At 47.9% G+C, this 23,887-nt stretch overlaps 1 protein-coding gene across 1 annotated transcript; it reads right to left on the minus strand.

Moving 5' to 3' along the window:
- Positions 1-2,296: 2,296 nt before the first annotated feature.
- On the minus strand, positions 2,297-19,885 carry Cpa5 (carboxypeptidase A5). The gene is made up of 10 exons (XM_026392808.2): positions 19,848-19,885; positions 19,519-19,600; positions 18,380-18,514; positions 10,731-10,829; positions 9,455-9,556; positions 7,639-7,740; positions 7,162-7,272; positions 6,709-6,799; positions 3,314-3,513; positions 2,297-2,449 (listed from the first exon to the last, which is right to left on the minus strand). The coding sequence occupies exons 1-10, from the start codon at positions 19,883-19,885 to the stop codon at positions 2,297-2,299; spliced, it is 1,113 nt and encodes a 370-aa protein (XP_026248593.1).
- Between the last annotated feature and the right edge of the window lie 4,002 nt (positions 19,886-23,887).

Below are 23,887 nucleotides of genomic sequence, written 5' to 3' on the forward strand. Positions count from 1 at the left end.
ACCATCAGAGCCCAGATACTCCTGCCTCTAAGCCAGGGCTTCCCCAACTCTGCAAGAGAGTCACCAGGCCCCACCTCAGACAACCTGTGTCATCTGGGGAATAGAACCGAAATACCACCACGTTAAACAGCTTTCCATGCTCTCTGCTGCAGGCAGACCACAGGCCACATGTGGACAAACAGTGACATTGTGGTTTTGGAGTTAGAAAAATCCAAGTTCAAATTGTCCTCAACTTTCTGTGTGACCTTTAAAACTTCTTCACATCTTGCTTATCTCAAAAAATGAGCTTATTAATACCAGTAATACCCCACACCTCCATGATGATACAATACAAATATTTGTGTAAACTGGCTGTGGTGGCTAATGCCTATAATCCCAGCAGCTCAGGAGGCTGTGGCTGGAGGATCATGAGTTCAAAGCCAGCCTTAGCAATTTAGTGAGGCCCTAAGCAACTCAGAGAGATCCTGTCTCTAAATAAAAATAATAAAAAGGGATTGGGATGTGGCTCAATGGTAAAACACCCTCCCCCCCACCCCCCAGGGTTCAATCAATCCTTTAGATATAGATATAGATATATAGAGAGATATATATAGATATCTATGTATGTGTGTGTGTATATATAGATAGATTTAGATATATAGATATATATAATTTGTATAGAGGACATAAAAGAAATTATAATCTCACACTCCAGTGCGTAAAGGTAGAATTCAACTTTATATTTTGTATTAATTTTTCTCATGACGGCAGAAAACTTCAGGTTGGAAAATCCATCTTACTTCCAGCTTTAAAAACAAAACCAAAACAAAACCCTTGGTCTCCCTCAGCCTTGTGGAAGATTTTAACCAGAATGAGGATTTTCCCCTCCTCTGTGGCTGGTTTTTCCCCTGCAGATTGTCCAGGTTCTTCAGGGACTAAGTCCCCTGCCTTCCTTGGGGCTTCCCCACCAGAGCCCGTCCTGGGCATTCAGATGCCTAGCCAGTGCCCATTGTGTCATCGTGGCAGCTGGCGCATGGCCCTTGGACTTGGCCTTCTTGCCTCTACCATAGACCTCCCCACCCGAGACCCGAGTTCTTTGCTCAGAGCTCCTAACAGCCACACCACTGTGGTGCACTCAGCCCATAGGCCTCTAACGTCTGTGCAGCCCCTCCCTCAGTCATTTATTAATCTGCTGCTCAGACGCCATCATGAATATGGGCCTTGCCTGGGGTTTGATCACCTCAGACTGCCTCCTCCTGCCAACCAGCCCAACCGCTTCTCCTTTTACAGGCTAGGGAAAGGGCGGGGGCGCTTCTTAATTCTTTCTGCTTTTGTCCCTGTTCTCCAAGGACTGGTTCATGGCCATCCACAGTTCTTTCCTCTCACCTGTGTGCACACACACATACACAGAGAGCCTGGTTCTTGCAAATGGAGGTCTTACTCTCAAGACTAGAGTTTCTATCTCAAGATACTCTCAACCCCATTCAGCTCTTATTTTCTTGCTTCTGGGGAGTCTCTGCCTCCCCTAGTAGCAGAGCAAGGAGACCCACTATCCCAGCTCCCCCATGGTAAGGGGAGGTCAAGGTAGAAGGAAAGCTGGGGATGGGTGAAGGCACCCCATGAGGCTCTCATGACAGCACCCCTTTAATTTTCTTGTAGAAATGTGCCTTCACACATGACTTGGCCTGGAGTAATTGTTCCATGGTCACAAACCAGTGACTTGTTCATATTGGGCTACGTGGTTAGTGGGATCCTCTGAGTGGGCACCTCTGAAATACGCACCTGCCTTCTCTTCTTTATGGGGAATGAAGCAGGCGGAGGATGCCTGTCTGGACCCACTTCTTCCTCAAGGGCCCAGAAATGCCATCTTTACAGATCCTCTCCTTTAGATCAAACGTTTTCCCTCCACATCATGTTAAAATGTTAATACTGCTGAGACAATGTGTATTTTAGCAGCTTCCCAGGGGTGAGGTCTCAATTTTTGACTCTGAGAACATTCCAAAATAAGAAATGATACAACCTGCAAGTCCCTCATGTTCCTGAAGGTAGCAGTGGCATGAAGAAGTGTCCCTAGGCATGAGCAACTCTCTGTCCCCTATTTAATGCTGAACCCAAAAGAGTAGCAACCAATACTAGAGACGGGGAAGCCTGTTTAAACTTGCATTTATTTCCTAGGGATCTGGGAGAGGGTGCAGGGAGGGGATATATATAACTTGGGTTTCAGGAGTCCCAGGCCTTGGGGAGGAGGGCGACCCCCACCTGCTCTGGCTCCAGTAGTGCTGCTAGTAGGGGTGATGCAGGGCATGCTTCATGATGGTCAGTATTGCCATCCACGTCTCCTGGGCTGTGGGGACGATCTGTGTGGCTGGCAGCAGAAAACCATAGCGCCCTGTGTCCCGGAGCTCGAAACTGAAGGCATACTTAATGCCATTGTCGTAGGCCCAGTCCACAGTGATCCCACTGGCCACGTCTGCAAACCAAAGGGCCAACAAGTGCCCCCCAAAGGAAGGAGAGAGTATGGTCACAGGGGTCAAAGGAATCCTGAGTTGAAAGTGGGCCCTGGGAACCAAATCCCCAGCCAGCCCAGACCACACTAAGCTTCTAGGCCCAGGCCTCCTCCTGGGCCACACCCTGCCTACCCAGCCCATCTCTCCCCCTGCAAAAGGAAAGCCCCCAGAGGCCAGCAGGCCATCTTTCCCCTGAGGGAACTTTGCTGTAAGCCAGGCACTGAGAGCTGTGCATTGCTGCTGCAAAGAACCAGCTGCCTGGGCACCACGGTCCACCCTTCTCTCCAGATGTGGGAGGCAGCTCTGAGCGGCCCAGCTAGCTCTAACAGTACTACCCTGTGGCTGACCAGATCTGCCAGGCAGCCCAGAGCCTGCACCTGCCTGATCCCCAGGTGGATGTGGCATCTAGGGCAGTAGCCAGGGAGGCTCACTCACAGAGGGTGGCGCTGATGCTGCCAAAAATGTACTGGATCCCGTGCACCTGGTACAGGGCCTTCACTGCATCCTGTGCAAGACTGTGCTGCAAGATGGCGGCCAGAGGGTGAGAGGCTAGGGCTCAGAGTGGCTCCCCACACAACCCAGCACCCTCAGCAGTGGTGAGAAGCATGGATTGAGGAGTCCCAGAAGTCGATCATGAAGATAGCTCTTGTGAGAAGGTAGCACAGCACCTCCAGCTTTGAACTTGAATGAGAACAAGCTCCCCCTCCTCCCTACCACAGGGCACATTGATCCAGACTGTTGTTTCAGGAGAGCCAGTACCCCTGGGAATTGCCAGATATGGATTTTCCTGGAGGAGGGACCTCTTCCTCCCCCAAGCTCAATCTTACCAGCTCCTTCTCATTTGAAACAGACTCCATAGAGTGGCCATAAGGGTACATGAGCATCTGAGAGTAACTGTGGATGGAGATCAGAACTTTGAAGTTCCCATGGTTTGTGATAAAGTTCACAATGGCGGCCACCTCTGGCTCTGACTGTGGTGAGGGCCCATGATAAGTCTCTGAGCAGGGGTTGCTGTTAGAACCATTTCCTAGAAGTAAAATAAAATCATCCAAAGGGTTGGAATTCCAGGTTGTGGCTCATAAAACACCCACATGCTCCCTCATATCTCCCAGTTTCCTCTGCAGTTTGGTTGAGGTCATGTGACTACTTCTGAACAATGAAAACATGAGCAAAAATGATGTGTCACTTCTGATTAGAAACAAAATATTCTAGAAAGAAGCAGCATCCTGTATCCCTCTGTTACCATTGAATGAAAACTGCTAATGGAAATCATCTGCCTACATTAGACTTTGTGCTCATGTAAAACAAACTCTTACTTCAGTAAGCCACTAATACTTGAAGGGGTGTTTGTTATTGCTGCATACTCTGGTCTCATACATCAGAGCACTGTAGCCACATCATGACCCAGCAACTCTATAAACTGAAGGAGCCCCCTTGGCTTGTTCTTTAGGTAAGACCTGACTGTGGTTCCATTGGAAAGGCAGGCCTGCCTCAGAAGATGCATCTAGGAGAAACTCTGGGTTTCTGCCCCAATCTCAGCTTCACCTTCAGCTGCTCTTTCTTGGCTTCACTGATGTTGAGGGCTCAGACCTAGAGTCTGCTCAAGCTTTGCCACAGACATGGCCCCAGGAGCTCCATAGACTTGGGGGGCCAGGAAAAGAAAGCAGATTCCCATATTTGCCTGAATCTGAACTGGGAAGCACAGATGCAAGAAGTCTTTGGGAATTCTTCTTGAGGACCTACTTAGGGGAGATGACAAAGAGGAGCTGTACCCTCCCCTCCCCCTATAGATTTTTTGACAGTTTTAATCTGTTCCCATCTCCTCCTAGATTCTTTGCTCCCTCATCCTTCCTTCCTCTTCCACTCCTCTGTGCTCCTCACCAAAAGCCACATTGTGGAGGGCTGAACCAGGCTGGTCAAGATTTGTGGGTTACAGTCTCATGGACAAGGAGCCATCCCAGTTCCCCTATCCTTTTTCTTCCCGAAAATAGCTGCCTTCACGCCTGGTTCAGAGGCTAGGGATCCCCCCAACTTCTGAAGTCTCATGAGGATGCCAGAGCACCCCTCTTGCCCCCAGGGCCAGCACGGTGGCCCAAGGACCAGTTCAAATGAGGATCTAGGAATGCAGCAAATTTATCCTCTCCAAAAGTGCACAGTCTCCAGACAACCCATGATGCAGCAATTAAATTAAGGCAATAATAAAGCCATAAACAATATCTTCCCACCTGAGTCACCAACTCAGAAACTCGCTAATTCTGGTCACAGGCTGCCCAGAGATCGTTCTGTCACTGGGGAGCCCATCACCTCTTGGTTGGCTGGTCCTGGCCTGGGATAGGGGACCTCAGGTAGAAAGGGACATGTCTGCAGAGAGCAAGGGGGTGCGAGGCAGCCCCCAGGCTGGCTAACAGTGGCCCTGTTTGTTGTGTCTGCCTGCAGCTTCTGCACCTGCTCCACTTGACGAATGACAAATACCAACAGATGAGTCGAGCGGGACGGGCTGAGAGCTTTGTCTGTGTTTGCAGCCCACGCAGGGAAAGCAGTTCCCCTGCCAACGACCAGGTGGCTTTGCCCAAATATGGAGAAACACTTCAGGCCATTAGTTCTGGTTCGAGCTAAGCAGAATAAACTAATCTTCCCCTGACCAAATGGGAATTAGCTGCCTGCCTCTCTGACGTTCACAGTCAAGGTCCTCTGAGCCTTCCTGTTTCACAAGTACCTGCTAATGGATTCATTAGCTATTTATTTTTCCTTCTCTAAAATGTAATTTGTAGCAAGGGGAAATCTCTGGAAGGACATGGTAAATTATTAAAAGCAGTAATCTTTGGGTAGTGGGATTATGGGAGCTTTTTGGCCCCTCTGGGTTTCTTTCTCCCTAATTGTTTTTTTTTTTTACATTGTATATATACAGATTTTTTTTTCCTATAAGAGAAACCCACAAAAGTTATTTTCTTTAAGAGGTAATTTGTCTTTCTACTAGCTGGGCTACCCCAGGATCTGTGGGCATTGAACTGCAGTTAGTTCAGAGGGGTTCCCATGGATGTCCATCCAGGGCAAGCATCTGGTCATTTGGAGAAGGAAACATCTAATTTTACATGGTTGTGTTCCTTTACAGCAGTGGTTACATGCAGAGCTCAGACCCCCCAGGCAACATCTACCAGGAGAGTTAGAGGCCTCACTCCCAGTGCTTCAGAACTACCTTAGTTTTCAATGAGAACAGACCCCTAAGAAGCTAGATTTTCAGGACAATGGACATCCAGATCTAAAATGGTCTACATCATTGGTTTGGCCACCAGCCTAGAGATCTGCTTATCAACAGTAATAGAACTGTCCCCTGTGGTGTCAAACCCACCCTGCACCATAGTGGAATGTGGACACCGCATCTGGGGACTGAGGACTGTGTGTGCTCTGGAGGCTGTCCCGGCTGTCCCCAGCGTCCCACCCATTATTCTGCTGCATTTCTGGGGTCCATGTACTGTCTCTTGGCTCTCTGGAGAACCCACTTTCCTCATCTAGTCCCTGCGCTCATGGCATGGTGAGAGAGAGAGACAGTCAAGGAAGAGCACCATGAAACTTGGGAGAAAGTTGCCCACCCAGCAGTGGGTCCACGCAGCCTGCAGGTAGGCACTAGCCCACCAGCCTGCCAGCACAGTCACAAAATAATGGCTCAAGAATAAAAACTAGGCATATAAAAAAAAAGAAAAGAAAAGAAAACTAGGCTTGAGTAGGCAAGGATGATAAGGACCTGGTTCATTCTATATTGAACTACTTCTCTGATCTCCCCAAGGGGTGAGCTCAGCTCTTGGACAATGGGTTCAGAAGCATGACCTTGTGTTGTGTTCCCTCTAGAGAGAAGCCAGGGACACTTGGGGGACACTGTAAACTCTGGATTTTGGACAACGGGTGAAACCATTTATACCTCCTTAGGCTATTTTCTGCCATGTTAGGACTTGACCTTACAGTTCATCCTCCTTTAGGAGATGGAGGCTCCTTTCAATGTCCCCATGAAAGCTTGGCCTAGGTATTCACTTGACACACATATACAACTTCTTCCCCATCCTATGGTCAATCTTAGGTATGTCCTTGTCTGTCCCTGACCGTGACTCATGCACATTAGCAAATTCCAATAGCCCTGCCCCTCAAGTTATGAGTCAACACAATCTGACTGTGTGGGAGACCAACAACTCCTTCCTCCAGCCCTGCCCAGGACCACAGATCTCCATACCTCCAAAGCCTGATTTCCAGTTCCTATTGAGATCCACGCCGATGCAGAAGATGCCAGGTCTGCTGGACTTGTTCTTCCGCCACAAGCGGTTCTGAGAAAGCCCAGATCAGGTGACCCCATTCACTGGGCCCACTCCCAGGGATGGGTGTGCTGATATTCTGGCCCATGAAGGGCAGTCTGGTGGGGCAGGAAGGAGCAAAGGGAAGAACTCCAGGACAAGGTGGGGCTGGCCTGGGGCTGGGCCAAGACTGCAGACGAGGATGCGTGCTTAAAATCAGGTTTGGGGAGAGGACTGATCACAGGTCACCAGTGGTGACTTTTCTTGGTCAGGAGGTTGAAGGGCAAGAAGTCAGAGCTATGGTACCCTGAAGAGGCTGCCTCCAGAGGCCGCAGTGACTTTTCCCTGGTTCCCCCAGGGCTGACCCCTCCTCCACACTCCCCAGGTGCCCTCACCATGCTGTGAGTAAAAGCAAACCCATCAGGGTTGGTGACAAGCTCTATGAAGATGTCCATGGCTTTCAGTATGTTCGTCAGGAGGCCATTTTTGCCAAATTCAATGACAATCTGCAAGAAAAGGTGAGGGATGGGAGGCCCTGCTGGGCTCTCCTCAGAGACAGAACAGGACATCTGTCCAGCTAGCAGCTGCAAGTGGAGATGGCATCAGGTCATCAAGCACATCCTCACACAGAACCAGTCTTAAATTTGAAACAGTTGGAAGACAGAGTAGAGATGGGCTCTGTGTTCCCAGAGGCCAGAGCACATACTAGCTGTTTCAAAGGGGATGGGGATAGAGCACTGGAATTCAAAGTGACTGAGTCCACTTCTTCAACTAGAGGGACCCTCAAAGCTCCCCAGCCCCAACCCCCATCTCCCCCTTGCTCCAGCTCCACCCCAGCTCCAGCTCCACTTTGGCTGCAGGTCCCTGCTGACCTTCTTGGCAGTCCAGATGCCAGTGGCATGGGTGATCCACTCCCTGGAGTGAATCCCAGTGTCAATCCAGATGGCAGGGCGCCGAGAACCTCCAGTGCTGAACTGGGATAAAGAACCAGGCCCCAAATGAGGTTTAAGGAGGTTTGACCAAAGACAAGTATGGTATCATCTTGGGGCTTCCTGGAAGGAGGCCCCTGATATAACTTCACTGCCTGGGATGGTGCCATATGCCAGCCTGGGCGGGAGTTGGGGTGCACACACCTGAGCGTGTACCCATGGAGCCCATGGCCTATGAAGTGCACATGTATGGGGGTCTTTGGCTACACAGTGGGCCTCTTGGAGGGCAAAGTGATCTAGAAGCATAGAATTTCCCTGAATTGAGGGCGTCTTAAGACTAATGCTTCTCAAACTTTAATGGGCACATGTATCCCCCAGGGTGGTATCAGAAACTGAGAGCAGGGGGTTATCGCTCAGTTGGTAGGGTGCTTGCCTTATATGTACAAGGCCCTGGATTCAATCCTCAGCACCACCAAAAAAGAGAGAGAGAGAGAAGAGAGAGAGAGAGAGAGAGAGAGAGAGAGAGAGAGAGAGAGAGAGAGAGAAAAATGATAGTGGCAATTTCAGTGGAAGCCACTGTCTGTGTGTTTGTGGAGGGGTGGGGGCAGAGAGGGGTGGTGAAGGGATGGCAGATAAAATGGGTAAGGGAAAGAAGGGGACATGATATGCTTCGATTTTAGATACATATGTGCATCTGTGGTGCCTGTGGGATACCTGAGGGGTGTGTTCAGTGATCCAGTCTCTAGAGTCTGTAGGATTGGGAGAGGGGCCAGAGTTGGAGACATGGGCAATAAACTCATTGTGGTTGGTCTATGGGCCCTAGTGGGCTCGCCTAGGTGGCTCACCAGGGGAGAAGAGCAGGAAGTGAAGGTTAGAGACAGGAAAAACTCAAATGAGGATTCTGATTCCGTAGTTCTGGGGAGGGTCTGAGGGTCAGCATTTACAAAATGCAGTCTCCCAGGTGATGTGGACGCTGCTATGCAAGGGCCACACTTTGAAAAGCAAGGTCTCAGACCACATTACAGAGTCTGGGGCAGCACCAGGTCAGGGGTGGAAGCAGAAACAGGTGAAGTCTAGGGCCAGGTGAGACGAGGCCACATTGCTGTTCAGAAATGTCCAGCAGAACATTGTTGAGAGCAGTAGCTTTTGTCCTTCCTGACCACTGACATCAAGTGCCCTGCATGGCCCGTGCATCTGGTCCCCTTGGGGACATGCCCTAAGAACTCTTTTCCACTGGACTCTGCACTCACCTATGCTGCTTCCTTCATGATCAAGGGGACTGCAGTTGCCAAATGTGCTCAAGCACTGTTCCAGCGGCCCCTGTGAAGGGCTGGGAGGCTTCCCCAGAGACTCAGGCCTGTTCATGGAACTATCTGAGCCAGATGACTTTGATCATTGTCAGATGAGCCCTTACTGTATCTCTTTTCCCTCTTAACAGATAAAGCAACTGAAGCAACAGGAAGAACACTGACTCACCCACACTCCCACCCCAAGTCCAGGTGACAATGGCCACTCTGCAGCTCCGTCTCCTTAGCAACCCTCCCACTACTTCCTGATAAGGTCACTGCACTGTCACCTGCCCATACCTACAAGGGTGGATCCCTGAATACCATATCTCAAAGCTTATGAGTCACCCAAAGACAGGAACACGCACATCTTTCCTGTCCCCAAAACTCCCATCCAGTCACTGCCTACACAGGCTTGATCTTATGCTAGAGGCTGTCACTGAAGAGTCCACTAGTTGACACAGAACTTTTACCTTCAGAACAAGGATGGACCGATTTTCAAAACTGTTGCCAATGTGAATTTTGGAGACGATATTTGAATTCTCAGCTACAAAGTTATCAATCCAGCTATAGATCTGAAAGGAACGAAGTCTCAGACTGGCAGTTAACTTGAGAGAAGGGTGAACCCCAAGATGTCTCTGAATAGTCTCCTCCCCCCATCCCACTCTTTTCCATTGTCCACCTCTTTTGAGAGTCTAAAAGGATCCAGATTAAAAACTGGAATTGAAGATGCTCTAAGAATTAAGGACAGTGAGTCGTAGTCTAGCTGGATTGGCGGGCTCCTCATCCCTGTGCAGAGCTATGCCTTTGCCTGGGAGGACAGCATGTGCTGAGCCTACTCAAATCCCCACATGGCTCTCTCTGTTGAAAGTTCTCTCATGCCTTCATCCTTTGGTCCATTCTCCGATTGAGGGATCCACAGACCTTGTAGTATCTTTTTTTAAAAAAAAACTTATTATTCTTTTTACATTCTAAGTTCTTTGAAGGCAGAGTTCCTGTTTATCTTTATCTTTAGCATCAATAAATAGTTGTAGGCTATATAAATCCATTCTCTTATCCTTTCAGTAAATATGATTAAGAAATATAAGAAAATAAAATGTCTCCTCTATTAAAGGGCTTGTGATGTGGGAAAAGTGATAACAGTGACAGAGTGGATGCTATCAATAAGGCCATGTCTTTTACATGCAAAATAGTAAGTGGACCTTGCATTTCTTTCTGGAGTGGGAATTTCTGTGCCTTCCTTGCAGATTCTGCTTTACAAACAAGTCACCACCAGTCACACTTGGCTCTAGCTGGCTGTCACTGTGATCATGAATTTTCTCCAAGGCGACTCTGTTTGATTCTACAAGTATGACTGGCTTCTTGCTCCTTATGCCCTCAATTGCCCATACCCACAGTGCCCCTGAACACCAGGACTGGTCATGGAAAGGTAGAGATCCCTGATCCCTAGCCAGAGAAAAGGGTCTGGAGGCACCCTCCACCGACCTTAGTGTTCTGCCCAGTATAGACCTTTTACTCTGCTCTGTGCCTGCTTAGGATCATCCTATTGAACTGTAGTCCCCTCTAACTGGCTTCTGGATCCCATTTAAGCTGACTGCCCAACAGATGTTCACCTAATATCTACTCTTCACTCCCCAAGTTCACAGTTTTTCATAGACTCCAGCACCTTCATTGGTCTCTGCCTGAGTCTGGAGAATCCAAGGAGCCCAGAGGCAAGAGAGAGTCCAGAGCTGGACCAGACAGGCCTACCTCCTCCAGGGTGTGATAAGAGGAGTAGCTGAAGCTACTGGTGCTGCGCTCCAGCCGGCGCGATCTCGCCATGGCTTCTCTCTCCTCGTTCAGCAGCACCTAGGAGATGAGAGCACACACTGGAGGGCAGAGAAGGTCCTTGTGCCTCTCCTGAGCCCAGCCTGGACCGGCCACACAGAAAGACAGCATCGACACAGAGAAATGAGCCACTGTGAGCGAGCACCTTGCAGCAGGAGGTGAGGAGGGGGCTGGGGACTCGGGTACCGCCATCCACCCTGCTACTTCCCAATGAGCACGGGGCAAGGTGGTCTGGGGAGCTAGGTTTTAAGCCTGCCTCTGCCACCAGCTCACTGTGGAACTTGCTGGCTTTAGTTTTTCTAACCTTGAAAATTAGGACAGCAATGTCTGCCTTGTTACCTCGCAGAATAAAATGCAATAATGGATAGGAAGGAGTTTTAGAAAAGATGCTCATCGTCTACTCTTTCCCTTTATAAACATTCTGTTGAATCAGAACCCAAGCTGAACCCTGGGGAACCCTAGGGAGAGCAGACCCCCAACATTGACTCTACCCCCAGGAAGTAGCGTGGATGACTGGTATCCAAATCATTTGGAAAGTCAGGTATGACAAGGCCAGTCCAAATCACCACTAAAGTGTCAACGGTCTTTCATTCACCATGTTGACCGCCTCTTAAATAAACACAAGCATAGGTGAGAAAAAAACAACATCCTGCATACCAGTTTAGAGTTGGCACTCAACCTTGATGTGGCACTTCCCACTGACCACAGGGAGGACATTCAGGCAAGTTGACTATTCACTGCTCAGACCACCTATATCATCCCGGGACACTTTTCCACCTTGGGTCACAGTGAGATGGACAGGTGCCCTTCATCCAAACTCATACCCTTATCTTGGTACCCAGGACTAAGTCACCCCAGGATTCAGAACTGACTGACGTGCCTATGGGAAGTGCCTGCCACAGAGGGTGTTGATCACATCCTCATCAACCCAAAGGTGCCCCTGGTTTGCAGCTCTGGATCACAAATGAGTCTTGAAAATGCCTAGATTTGGACCAGAGCCTTTTGGTTTACCAAGCATCTTTATTCCCATGATCTCACTTGACCAGATGCCAGGGCAGGTATTAACTCTGCATGTTTCAGAGATAAAGCAGATTGAAGAGATGACAAGACTTAATGGCAAAACTAACAAGTGGCAGAGGTAAGTAAAGAATGAGCTATTCTGTTTCCTAGCCTCAGGTTTCTTAGGCTAGCTAGCCAAACTAAAGGGCAACGATAACTTATATACATAGATGCGTGTATCTCTGTGTGCACCTGTGTATATGTGTGTATATGTGTGTGTGTGTGTGTGTGTGTGTGTTTGTGTGTATGAATACAGAAAGAGAGGAGAGAGAACACAAATGGGCAAAATGTTAATAACAGCTAAAAACTGCATCACATTATTCTTACAATTAAAAAGTGTTTTGTTTTAATGATGAAAAATGAAGTAACCCCAAGTACAGGAAAATAAGACACTTTAAAAAAAAATCCACCAGAATATTAACAATGCCTGTTAGAAGAAGAAATTAGGATTTCAAGCAATTTGTTTTCTCTTCTCTATTTTTTACATTTTGGCCATGTGCTTATATTAGATTAATAAGTAAGAATTATTAAATGAATAAATAATATCAAAATCCAAAGCTCTAATGGTTAATATGAGGTAACAGCAGCAAAGTCTTCACTGGGCTGAGAGACAGGGTCCCCTCCTCCCCTGCGACAGATGGGCTGCCATCCAGTGACGCACTCAGCTCTGAGGGTCCTGTCCACTTGCTCATGGCTTTCTCAAGTTCAGAGATTTCAAAAGGACCTGGGAATTGATGCCTGGGGATCATTTTACTTTATGTTTGAGCACTGACCACATGCTAGGCAACGTAATTGCTGTTTTCTATGGCTGAGCTGGCTTGTCTTTGGTTCCCAGTTGGGCAAAACTGGGATTACTGGTTAAATTAGACATGGCTGGAGGAGCTCTCAATGGCTACTCAGGAGCACCACCCTGGGAAGCTCTAACAAAGAGACTGTGTCTTCTTCCCAGAAAATCCACCCATCTCTGGGCAGGCCCACCGTGACCGTGATGTGTGCCCACCATTATGGACTGGTGCTACCAGCTGGGTGAGCAGCTGCAAGGGGGACAGCAGCTGGGCCAGGGTAGCCTGGTCCCCACTCTGGCCTCATGGGAATGAAGTTGTGGGGCCTGGAGGTCTAATCTCCAAGGGCCTGGTGGAGTGCATGAAGGGGTGGGTGCGGGGTATGGAAGGCAGGAGAAGAAACTGGGAGGAAAGGACCAGAGGGCCCAGTTTGCAGCCAGGAACAGACACAGCTCCCAGGAGGTCATCCCTTGTTCCATAAAACAGCTTGGAGGCAAATGGAAATCGGCACCAAACTGCAAATAGCTTTCCAAACACCCTCCCAGGCTTGTGAATGGATGTGACACCCTCTTAGGAGTTGGGAATGTTCAGGCCCTCGCAGCTGGGCCCCAATTCCAGGAACATTAATCTACCCTGGCCTGAAAACTGCACAGATGTTTGCTCCCTTCCTAGGGCCCAGGGAAGGGGATGAGACAGAGGAGAGCTAAGAATGTGGCCTTACCACAGGCTCAGGATGCCTGTTAAAACCCTGTCAGACTCCTCAGGAAAAAAAAAAAAAAGAAGAAGAAACTCAGATTAGCCATTTGCCTCCCTGGAAGCCATAACCAGACAGGGGCAGTAATACCTTGGTGTTAGCTAACTTATGACAAGGGAAGGGGGGATGGGGGCACTAGGCAAAGAACAGCACCCCCAGGGTGGGGGAGAGGAAGAGACTGAGGCAGACCGCTGTCACAGAGCTCCGACCCCAGACATACACGGCCGCAGCTCATGGGACCTGGTGGGGAGCTCCGCACTGACTGTTCCTGACTTTCTCAGTTAGGCCTGTATCTGTTACATGGCCAACATCCTGAACAGTCCACAGACAACGTACATGGGAAGGGGCTCCTGATCTGATGTTTTAAAAGGGACCCCACAACTTCATTGATCACAGAGCAAAGTTTCAACACCTCATTACTGCCGAGGAGGCCATCTGCAGGGGCAGAGTACAGGTCCCAGAACCAGGCTGCCTCAGATTAGACCCTGACACTATTGCTAACTTTGGCAAATTATTAACTTTTTGTGCCTCAGTTTCCCCTCATGAAACAAGAATCATGTTATTGCATATGTTAGCACATGCTTTAAAATTGTTCTCATGAGGATTAGAAGGATTACTATATGTTGCTAGGCATGTAGCCAATGCCAACAAATGCTGGCTATGATGAAGATGCCGAGGATGATAATAAAGACAATAATTATTCCTGGGGTCATGGATCGTTATAAGGCATGGCTAAGCGGGTGCATGCCTGTAATCCCAGCTACTCGGAAGAATGAAGCAGGAGGATCACAAATTTGAGGCTAGCCTCAAAAACTTAGCAAGACCCTGTTCTCAAAATAAAAATAAAAATGCTGGGGTATAGCTCAGTGGTAGAACACCCCAACATTAATCTTTAGTGCCAAAAAAAAAAAAAAAACGACTTAGAAAATCTGGATTCCAGAGGAAATATGGCATCTGTCAGGTTTGGATGGCACATAGTCCCACTATTGGTCACTTGGATGAGTAGCACCAACAGCACAGCCTGGATCCTCTTGTGTCCCTGCCCCCTTGACATAGTCAGACTCTGATTCTCCCTCTGAGTCTTGCCCATGATTGTCCCTTCTTCCCTGCTTTCTGTAATCCTCCTACTGTCACCCTCTCCTCTTTTAGAGTGCCACCCACCCCCACACCAACCAACAGCATCTTCCCATTTGAAACCCTTCCTTCCAGCAAACATGTTTTTGTTGATCATATCCTATGTGCTAGGCACTAAAGACATGGCAGCCAACAAAGAACACCATCTGCCTCATAAAGCTTCCAGTCTAGCAAGGAATGCAGAACACCAACGAGATAAAGAAGTCGATTGTAGACAACGTGATGAAGTGTTCAATGCCAAGGAAAAGAGTGGAGCAGGGGGAGGAGATAGGGAGTTGGGAAAGGGGATGAGAAGAAGGGGAACTTTTGAAATAAGACTTTGTTCTTTTCTCACACCCCACATCCAATCCACCACAATTAACAGTGACTAAGTTTCTTGCCTGAGTGACTGGAAGAATGATAACATTGTTTCCTGAGCTGAGGACAGCTGTGGAGGAGCAGGTGGGGCTGGGGGTGCTTGGTTTGGACCTGAGATGCTCATGGGGCACCAAATGGACATGGTGAGCAGGGGAGTTCAGGAAGAGGCACTGGCTGAAACATAATAAGGGAGGAGGTTGAAGGGATGTGATGCCATGATCCTGGAGGAGGGAATGGAGGGGAAGTCCAAGGACAGAGCTGGAAACAGGACAGCTATGGACAAAGGAACAACCAGGGAGCCAGGACAGAGCCGTGTTCTGGAAGCCCAGAGAAGAGGCCTGATGCAGGGAACAGCTGGACCAGATGTGCCTGTCGTGATGAATCCTGAGAGCTGACAACTGAGCTGAACCTAGTGTTCTGGGTGCCATTATGGGAGGCAGCTTTGGTGTATAAGGGGGAACAATCCGGGTGGGGATGAGGAGGCCGGACAAGTATAAAAAGTCAACATTTCTGGAAGTTTTACCCTATGGAGAAGCAGAGAATTGGGGTGATGGCTGGAGGGGCAAGGGATGGGATCAAGAGAGGATTTTTAAAGATGGGATAAATAACTCTCCATTTGTATGCTAATGGAAATGATCCAGGAGAGAGGAGGAAATTGGTGAGGCAATATTTACACTAAATTGTATTCCCATCTAGATGGTCAGAGCATGGGTGATTTTTGTTTTCTTCTTATGCTTTTCCCCTATTTTTCAAATTATCTAACATGAATATTTATTAATTTTGTAATCAGAAAAAAAGCCATTAAAATCCACAGAGCTGATTGCTCAAGTGAAGCTTTTCCATGGTGACTCATCCTAAGGAAAAAAAAAAAAAACACCAAGGGCTGAAAGGAACGAGGAGGTGAAGAAAAATTAAATGCAAATAGAGCTCACTCGGAATCAGATAATTTCTTGCCTGGCCCACTGCAATTTCCTCACCACCCTCCTGCCTGTCAGTCTCTCCCTGGCCCTGTCCCTGACTCAACACTGTCACTGTCAGAGTGGTTTTTCTGAAATGCAAATCTGATGGTGTCAAAGCCCTTCCGAAGTCTCCCCCACCATTTTTCCGGGGGAAAAAAAAAATCCTGACCTATGCTCAGGGCGGAGGATGGGGTCCGGCCTCAGCCGCAATCAGGGGGGGGCTCCCTTCTCCCCAGCCCCCCTTCCCTTCTCTTCAGCCACACAGTAATTACCGCCTTCTCAGCACCGCGACGTGCAGTGCCTCTTGTATTTGCTCCCATGGCAACCTGCTCTCACTCCAGCGCTCCCAACCACTCCATTGTAATCACCGCTAACTCCCTCCCTCCCATCCCCCACGCTCTCCAGCTCCCCTGGAAACAGTGCTGGATTTTTAAATCTCCTTATTTTCAGCACCTTGCCCAATTCTCAGCACACAGTAGGCATCTCTGTGTCTCTGGGTGGAGTGAACAGGCCCACCTCATCCTTCCCAAGCAGAGCCAGGGGAAGGGGAGAATTTTCCTTCCTCAAAAATCCCCTGAGCTTTAGCCTAAGCCTGCAGCAAGGACTTTGACGCTCCCTCTCAGCCTGGCCCTGGCCACCCAACACACCTTCTCCTTTTTCCTTTCCTCCTCACATCCATTAATTCAATGAACATTGATTGAAGCCCCAACTAAGTGGTGGGGGGGGGGGAGGGGGTAAAGATGCATGCCACTGAACCCAGAGGAGCACGAGGGGAGGGGACCAGGGAGACAAAAGACAATGTGTCAATAAAGACCCTCTGCCCAAGCCGGTCCTGAACCTGCCAACAGAGTAATTCATTCTGCAGACAATTACCGAGGGCTCACTATGTAGGGGACCCTATGCCAAGTGCTGGGGCTGAGATGATCCACAGAACAGACAGAAAAATCAGGCATTTGTGTCATTATCTGAAATAAATCTGGTGGCCAACAACCTGAATGGTGCAAAGCCCTTGCGGTCCTGTCAGCACCTCTGAGCCGTCCTCTCCTGGATCCCTCCCCACAAATCACCATCATCACCACAAATCAACCAGCCTCTCCCCACCCCCAGCACCCTCTAAGCCACAGAGTGACCTCAAGGATGGCATTGGGAGAGTGATGCTTTGCAGAGAGTGAGCTGGTGAATGAGAATCCTGCCAGGCTGGGTAGGGTGGAGAGAGATGGGGTGAGGGGACATTTTCCTGGGAATGTAAAGCCCCAGGGGGATAGGGCCTGGGGCAGAGAAGAATGCAGAGGACCAGCTCCAGAGGGGGGCAATGGGGAGACTCGGAGGTGACTCTGGGACTGTCCCCGATGTGCAGAAATCAACAGAAAAATTTTCAAGCCTCTGCGTATCTGTTTGCCAAATGCTGCGGGGTTCCCAGGGCGAGGCAGAAGCAGGGAAACACGAACTTCAAAATAGAGGCATGAGCTAAAAATGGGAATTAAGTTCTATTTCTTTTGATGTGGTAGCCTCTTTTGTCTGTGCAAGTTTCCCCTATTTTGTTTGTGGGGGATTTAATTAGAGAAACATCCCACCCCCACATGTTGAGCGGGAAACAGATGTGCCTGAGGAGGGATAAAGGACTTTGAATGGACCCAAGTGCCCCAGCCCTGTGCTCGCATGGGAAAGGAATGCCGCTTAATGCGTTTATCCCTTGGCATGCGGTGTCAAGTGTGTGCGCTCTGGGAGGCTCCGTGTTCCCACACTCAGGGTCCTCGAGAAGATCCGTGCAGAACAACATGGCTGGGAATGAATCTGTGGATACAATTCCGCAGGTACGCAGTCAGTAAAGCCCGGGCAGAAGGGTACAGCTCAGAGGCTTAGCGAAATCCTTGAAGACAGAACAGTTGAAATAGAATTTCCTGCAAGTTCAGAAGAGTGGCTAAAAGGTTCGGCACCAAGTGGGGTCGGGGAGTTTGAGGGCTGCCTGGGATGAGGGCTCCTTTTGCCCTATCCTAGGTCTGGCCTGCATCCATTCACCCAGAGCTGTTCCTGCCTGGGAGAGAAGCCCACACAGACAGCCCTGCACAGAGATGCAGCCGGCAGGGATGAATGGCAGGGCTCACAGCGCTCCTCTGGAGTAAAGGAATCCCCCCTGGTATTGCATGGCTAAGACACAATGAGGACAGTGGGGGACAGTCAGAAAAACAAAGGAAGCCATCAGAGGCGCTTAGGAAAAGACCTAAGCTGTTTCCTGTGGTCTCCATTCTTTGCTGTTAGCTGCCAATTCTTCCCTAAGAGGACCCATCCACAGCATCCTTACCCACTATGGGAACTCCCCACCCAGGGAATTCTGTCCTAGGTTTACATTTTCCCTGAGAAATGTGCAATTTAATTCCTTCCATGGCATGTTCACAAACATGCAGATGGAGATCCGGAAGCAAAATGTCAGCTTTCAGCTTGAACGTTTTTCCTCTGTGATGGGCCCCAACCAGAAACCCATGGGGAAGGTAAGACCTTTGCCACAGTGCCAGGGTGGGACCTCACCTGGATGTCCTTTATCATGACGCTGTAGGCAAGGCCATGAGACTCCAGATAAGCTTTGATGTCATTCAGTTCAGAGAAAGGAATTCTCATATCCACGGGGAGGCTGGGTCTGGCTGGGCCACGCCAGAAGTCCACCTTGTTCACAATGGAAATGAAAACAGGTGTGTTTGTTGCCTGTCTTTACACAATCCTGTAGGTGCCCTGAAAGCCAAATGGTTTTCTCTAATATTTCAAAGGACTGCAGTTCCATAAGGAAAACCCAGGTGACCAGAAAGACCAGAACCAATAAACACATTGCTAAGCTTCTTTCCCTACCTCCAAGCACCTCTGTTTCCCAGCCTCTCACCCATTGCAACTTTGCTTGGATTCACAGTGCCCCCAAGTTCCTAAACATGAGACATTAACACGGACAAGAACCCAGGTCAGAAGAGGGAGGCCTCGTTGCTCCCTGCTCCTGATCCCTGGAGAAGCAGGAGAGGTTTAATCTGGAGCCCCATGTCCTACATCTGGTTTTCAATTTGTAAAATGTAGGGACTTATAAAGTGTTATAAGTCCTCATTGATGGGGACACTCATACAAATATAAGAGCAAGGGCTTTGGGCCACTTCCAGAACTATGATTGCTTCAACAGCCCTCAACAAAAACCCTTCTATTATAATTGACAAAGAAAATGTTTCCCATCTTGAAAACTTGTAGAGGGCAAATGTTCTCAGAAACAAATGCTCGGCCTGACGAGGATGAACCCAAATAAAATCAGGTTTGTTAAGCTAAGCCGTTTCAGTCGAGAAGCAGATGTGTCCACACTTGATGCTGCATGGCATCCCACCAGGGACATCTGTGCCTCCCAAGTGCCTTTAGGACATTCCGGCTGTCTTTGGGAATCTGCTCAACAGTCGTGTCCCCCCCGCCCCCCCACCCCCGCCATCCAAGACAGAGAAGAAAAGAAAGCTACAGTCTTTAGGCCACCCAACCTCGTGGGCAAGTGTCCCCAACCTTTCCTGAAGAGGAGCCACATTTGATTTTTCCAGTGATCACTGGTGGAGACCTCAGGAGGGCAGGTGTGGATGGGGGAGGAGGACAGGTAGCCTAGCTGCAAGCTGCTCAGGAGGGGGTGTTCCTGAGTCCAGGGCCGTCCTCACCTTCTGGGGCTTCAGGCCCTCCAGATCCCTGAGGAGTGAAAGCTGCTCCTCATCTTTGGCCAGAACTCGAAGAACCTGGTCTCTGGAAAACACAGAGGGGTAGAGAAGGCTACAGAGTGGCCTGCCCCCCTCTGGAACAGGAGAGTGGGAGGTGGAAGCCCCATCTAGGTTCTGGATGGAAACCAAAGTCCTGATGTTTCTGCCTTGATCCCATCCCAACAGGACAGCCCCTCCACCAGCACACAAACCCACAAACACACATGGGGACTGACACCTGGGTGCCCTGGCTCACAGTCAGCCCTTCCTCCTGCCAAGGAGTAGCCACTTACCCTGTAAAATTCATTTGGCCCCAAGCTGCTGCCAGCATAATGCTGAAGACCAGGAGTATCTGCCTGCCAGTCCCTCCTCTGGGGACACCCGGCATGCTTCTTCCTCCAGGAAGCTTCAGGGACTTTCTTCACACCCGGGCATGGCCCAGGCCTCAGAAGAGCACAGCACCTAATGCCAGCAGCCGCGGCCCAAGAATGAGCATTAGACTCTGGGGAACCCAGCATGTGGCTCCCACCTGGGGAGAGCCAGGCCAATTCCCCAGCCTCCTCTCCCTAGGCCAATCATCTCCTAGGAAGGGTAGCGAGAGAAGGAAGAAGACAAGGCCCTCAGCTTTTCCTTCCTCTCAGGGAGAAGGGAGTTTGGGGCCAGCCTCTCAGTGACCATCGAATCCATCATGTCCAGGGAAAGAGGACAGAGAACCCGGTGCTCAGGTCCCTTCGAAAAGATATAGGGCTACCTAGCCAGTCTCTCCAATCTCATGGGGTTCATAATAGGTCAGATGGGGTTAATAATAGGTCCCCTACCTACTCACGGGGCTTTGGGGAATATTAGATGAGACAGCCCCGGTGAAGTGGCCTGGCGAAGCCTGCGCAAGGTGATGAATTATTTCGAGGGCATTCACTCTTAGTCGCAGCCGTGTTTTGGATCCGTACTCTGGTTGCAACGGGGAGAGGGAAAGAGAAGAGAATGGAGAGGGGAGCAAAGGAACTATATACACTGCGTGAGAAGAAATTCAGTCAAGGTCCCTCGTCTCTATCTTCAGGTAGTCACCATTCTGCTAGGACAAGTAGAGCTTTTTGTGCTGAACGTGAGATCCACTGCAGTCATTATTACAGTTCTCCACGTATGGTAGAGTCTGTTTCTCAGTCCTGCCCGAAGCTCCACACGATCCCCTTTATGGTCTGGGAGTCGAAGGAATAAAGCCGAGGCCGGCACACAAGGCAATCATATTGGAAGGACAAAGCAAAGATTCTGCCTGAATGGCAAATGATGAATCGAACAGAAAATCCACAGGAAAGACAGAGACAGAGAGTTGTTCCACAGAGGGCAGACAAAAGGCCACTTAACTGTCACCGGAGATTCTCAGAAGCACCCCCCTCCCCATCCATACTTTCCCAGAATGGCCAATTAACTGGCCATGTGTGCAGAGAGGGGAGGTTTTCTATTGATAGAAGGCCCTGCTCCCCACCCCTCTTGCCCTACTCCATTATTTCATGGGTCAGCTCTTCAGACGGGCCAAACTCTCCTAGAACCCTGGCTTTGGGAACTCTCCAGACAGTAACATCAGCAAAGGGTTTAAGGACCTAGAAAAGAAAGCAATTATTCTTCCCACCCAAGTAACATGCAGCTTTAGTGGCAATGGGAATAAAAGAATGTACTGGTAAAGAATAGCTCAGGGATTTAAAAGAAGAGTGGGTATGGTACTAGTCACCGAAAGCACCCAGCATCTTCTTGTTCAAAAGCATCATTTTAAGTCACTAACAATGAAACAACTATCCCTGTACTTGGTTTAGGGATGGGGGAGAGAGAGAGAAAGAATGAGAATGAGAGGGAGAGCAAGAGAGAGAGAGAGAAAGAGAGAGAAGCAGTTAAGAATTCTTGAGAATTCTATGGCACATGTAATGGAACTTTCTATGACAATGGAAATATTCTACACCATCAGTATCTAAGGGCATAGCCACTAGCCACTTGACTCGTGGCTAGTGTGACTGAGGAAATGAATTTTTACTTTTAATTAATTCTGGTAAATTTTAAATAGCCACAGTTGGTGAATGGCTACCATATTGGACAACAGAGTTCAATGGAAATCCACCAACCTTAAAGGCACCACGTTCAATGGCTAAATTTGAAGCAGAGACCCACTGCTGTGCTTGACCTAGTACCTTATATTGGCTTCTAGCTCATAATTACTCACTAATCATTTATACAATAAATGTCTACTGAACACCTACTATGTGCCAGACACTTGCTGAGGTCTGGGAGTAAAACAGAGAGTAACACAGCTCTGGCCCTTATATTTCTAATGGGGTAAGTAGACAATTAATTTAAACAGCTTACAGGCAAAGGTAAACATAGAGCTGGTATATGTGCTTATGAGAGGAAGGCAGGTTATTCTCTGAGGATGGGAAAGATGGACACCAGGTCAACCGGTTTATTCGAAAGGAACTTTGTTTTTTTTCTTTCGGTACTAGGGATTGGACCTAGGGGCACATAACCACTGAACTACATCCCCAGCCTTTTTTATTTTTTATTTTCAGACAGGGTCTCACTAAGTTGCCCTGCTACTCTAAAGAAATTTTGTCAGAAGACTTACTTGTATTTCCTGCAGGTGGGCAGATGAAATACCTAAACAATCCTGTCCAAATGAAACAACTCAAATGCAGGATAAAATATAAAATAACAACTTACTAAGTTCATCACTGCTTTGGCGCAAAATTAAGTATTTAAAGATCCCAGAAAGTGGTCAAAGCCAGGCAGACACCTGAGAGGTAAGCAAACCTTCCCCTGAGATTCCTCAGAACACGGGCATTCTCCATCTTCCCCCTGTGAGGTGTACCACATCTAGGATTGTGTTCCCATCTGCTTCAAGTCTCTTTTATAAAACTTTCCTTGAGCAAAAGTCTCTGTTTTTATTTATTTGGAGATTCTTTATTTTGCTCTCATTCTTGGAAGAGTTTCAGTGGGTATAATTTCTTGGTTGATTATTGTTTTTTCTCAAAACACGTTGAAAATATTATTCCACAGTCTTCTGGCTTCCATTTTTGCTATTTAATCAGTTAGTCCACTTTGGGTTTTTTAGGAGATCTTTTTCCATTACCAGTTGCTTTGAAGATCTCTTTGCCTTTGATGTTCTAAAGTTTTATTATCATGTATTCTTCAGATACATAATACGTCTAGGTACAGGTTTCTTTTGTTCTCTCCGGCTTCAGGATCATTTAGTTTCATTTGGGTATTGCTCTCTTTCCCCTGTTTCCAAAATTTCTCAATCATTATATTTTAAAACATTGCCTCCCTTGTCTCTCTCCATTACCTTCCTCTGAAACTTTTGATTAGATAGATATCTGGCCTTCTCATGTTGTCCTCCATGACTTTGAACCATCCAGTTGTATTTCTATTTCACTGTCTCTCTGGGCTGCAAAATTTATTTGTATCAAATATTTGTTTCTTTACTCTGCTCATCGGCTGGATTTACTCTGCAATTTAATCGATCTGCTAATTTTTAAATTTCAATGGCTACAGTTCATTGATCCTGAAACTTTTTTTTTTCACTTTAACATCTCTGAAATCAGGATGTATCATACAAGCAGTGACATCTTCTAATGATAAGTGGCAGTATTTTTGATGACACATAAAATGATGGTCCTTCTTATAATCAATTCTGTTTTGTACTCAATACAACATGGTATTTATTTTTCATTTTTAGAAGTTCTCTTTGATTCTTGTTCAAGTCCAAAACACCCAAATCTCTTTTCTATTTTAGAATTATTTTTTTGTTTCTTTCAATTTATAAAACAGTTATTTTATATTCCCATGTCAAGTAATTTCAATACCTGAAGACTTTGTGAGTCTTTTTTTTTTTTTTCTGTGTATTGTTTCTGCTTGTTCTCTCTCGTGGTACATTTTTTCTTCTTCGTGTTATTTATCTGTGAGCATGTCATTTCCTTTGAATATTTATGTGTGGAAATCCTTTGAGACCTGGGTTAAGTTGAGTTCCTCCAGAGATGACTTGTATTTATTTCTCTGAGTTGCCTAAGGGTCACTGCCAACCTGGGACCACTCCAAATTAAATTATTTGTTTAATTTTCTTGGAATGCATAGTTAACATAAATTTAGCTCTTAAACTCATGTGGATCTTACTTGTGATTATGAATTCTCAGGGAATATTATCCCCAGAATTATGTAACAATAATATTTTAAGTCCTGGACAACAATAGCATATCATTTGCAAGTAGGTAATAAGAGTTAAAATATTTTAAGATCCTGGAGACACAGAGAGAAAGAATAGGTATTGGTAATTTTTTTAGACTTTGGTAAGCAT

Source organism: Urocitellus parryii, chromosome 3 (genome assembly GCF_045843805.1).
Source record: "Urocitellus parryii isolate mUroPar1 chromosome 3, mUroPar1.hap1, whole genome shotgun sequence".
NCBI lineage: Eukaryota > Metazoa > Chordata > Mammalia > Rodentia > Sciuridae > Urocitellus > Urocitellus parryii.

What these genes read in the sequence shown, in the direction of transcription:
- Cpa5 (XM_026392808.2), bottom strand. Translation starts at nt 19,885, where the DNA reads ATGCTGGCAGCAGCTTGGGGCCAAATGAATTTTACAGG. An exon ending in TCATGATAAAGGACATCCAG is followed by an intron (nt 10,830 to 18,379) that starts GTGAGGTCCCAC and finishes CTCATCTCCTAG; the next exon opens with GTGCTGCTGAACGAGGAGAG. An exon ending in TTTCAAATGAGAAGGAGCTG is followed by an intron (nt 2,450 to 3,313) that starts GTAAGATTGAGC and finishes TTTGGTTTGCAG; the next exon opens with ACGTGGCCAGTGGGATCACT.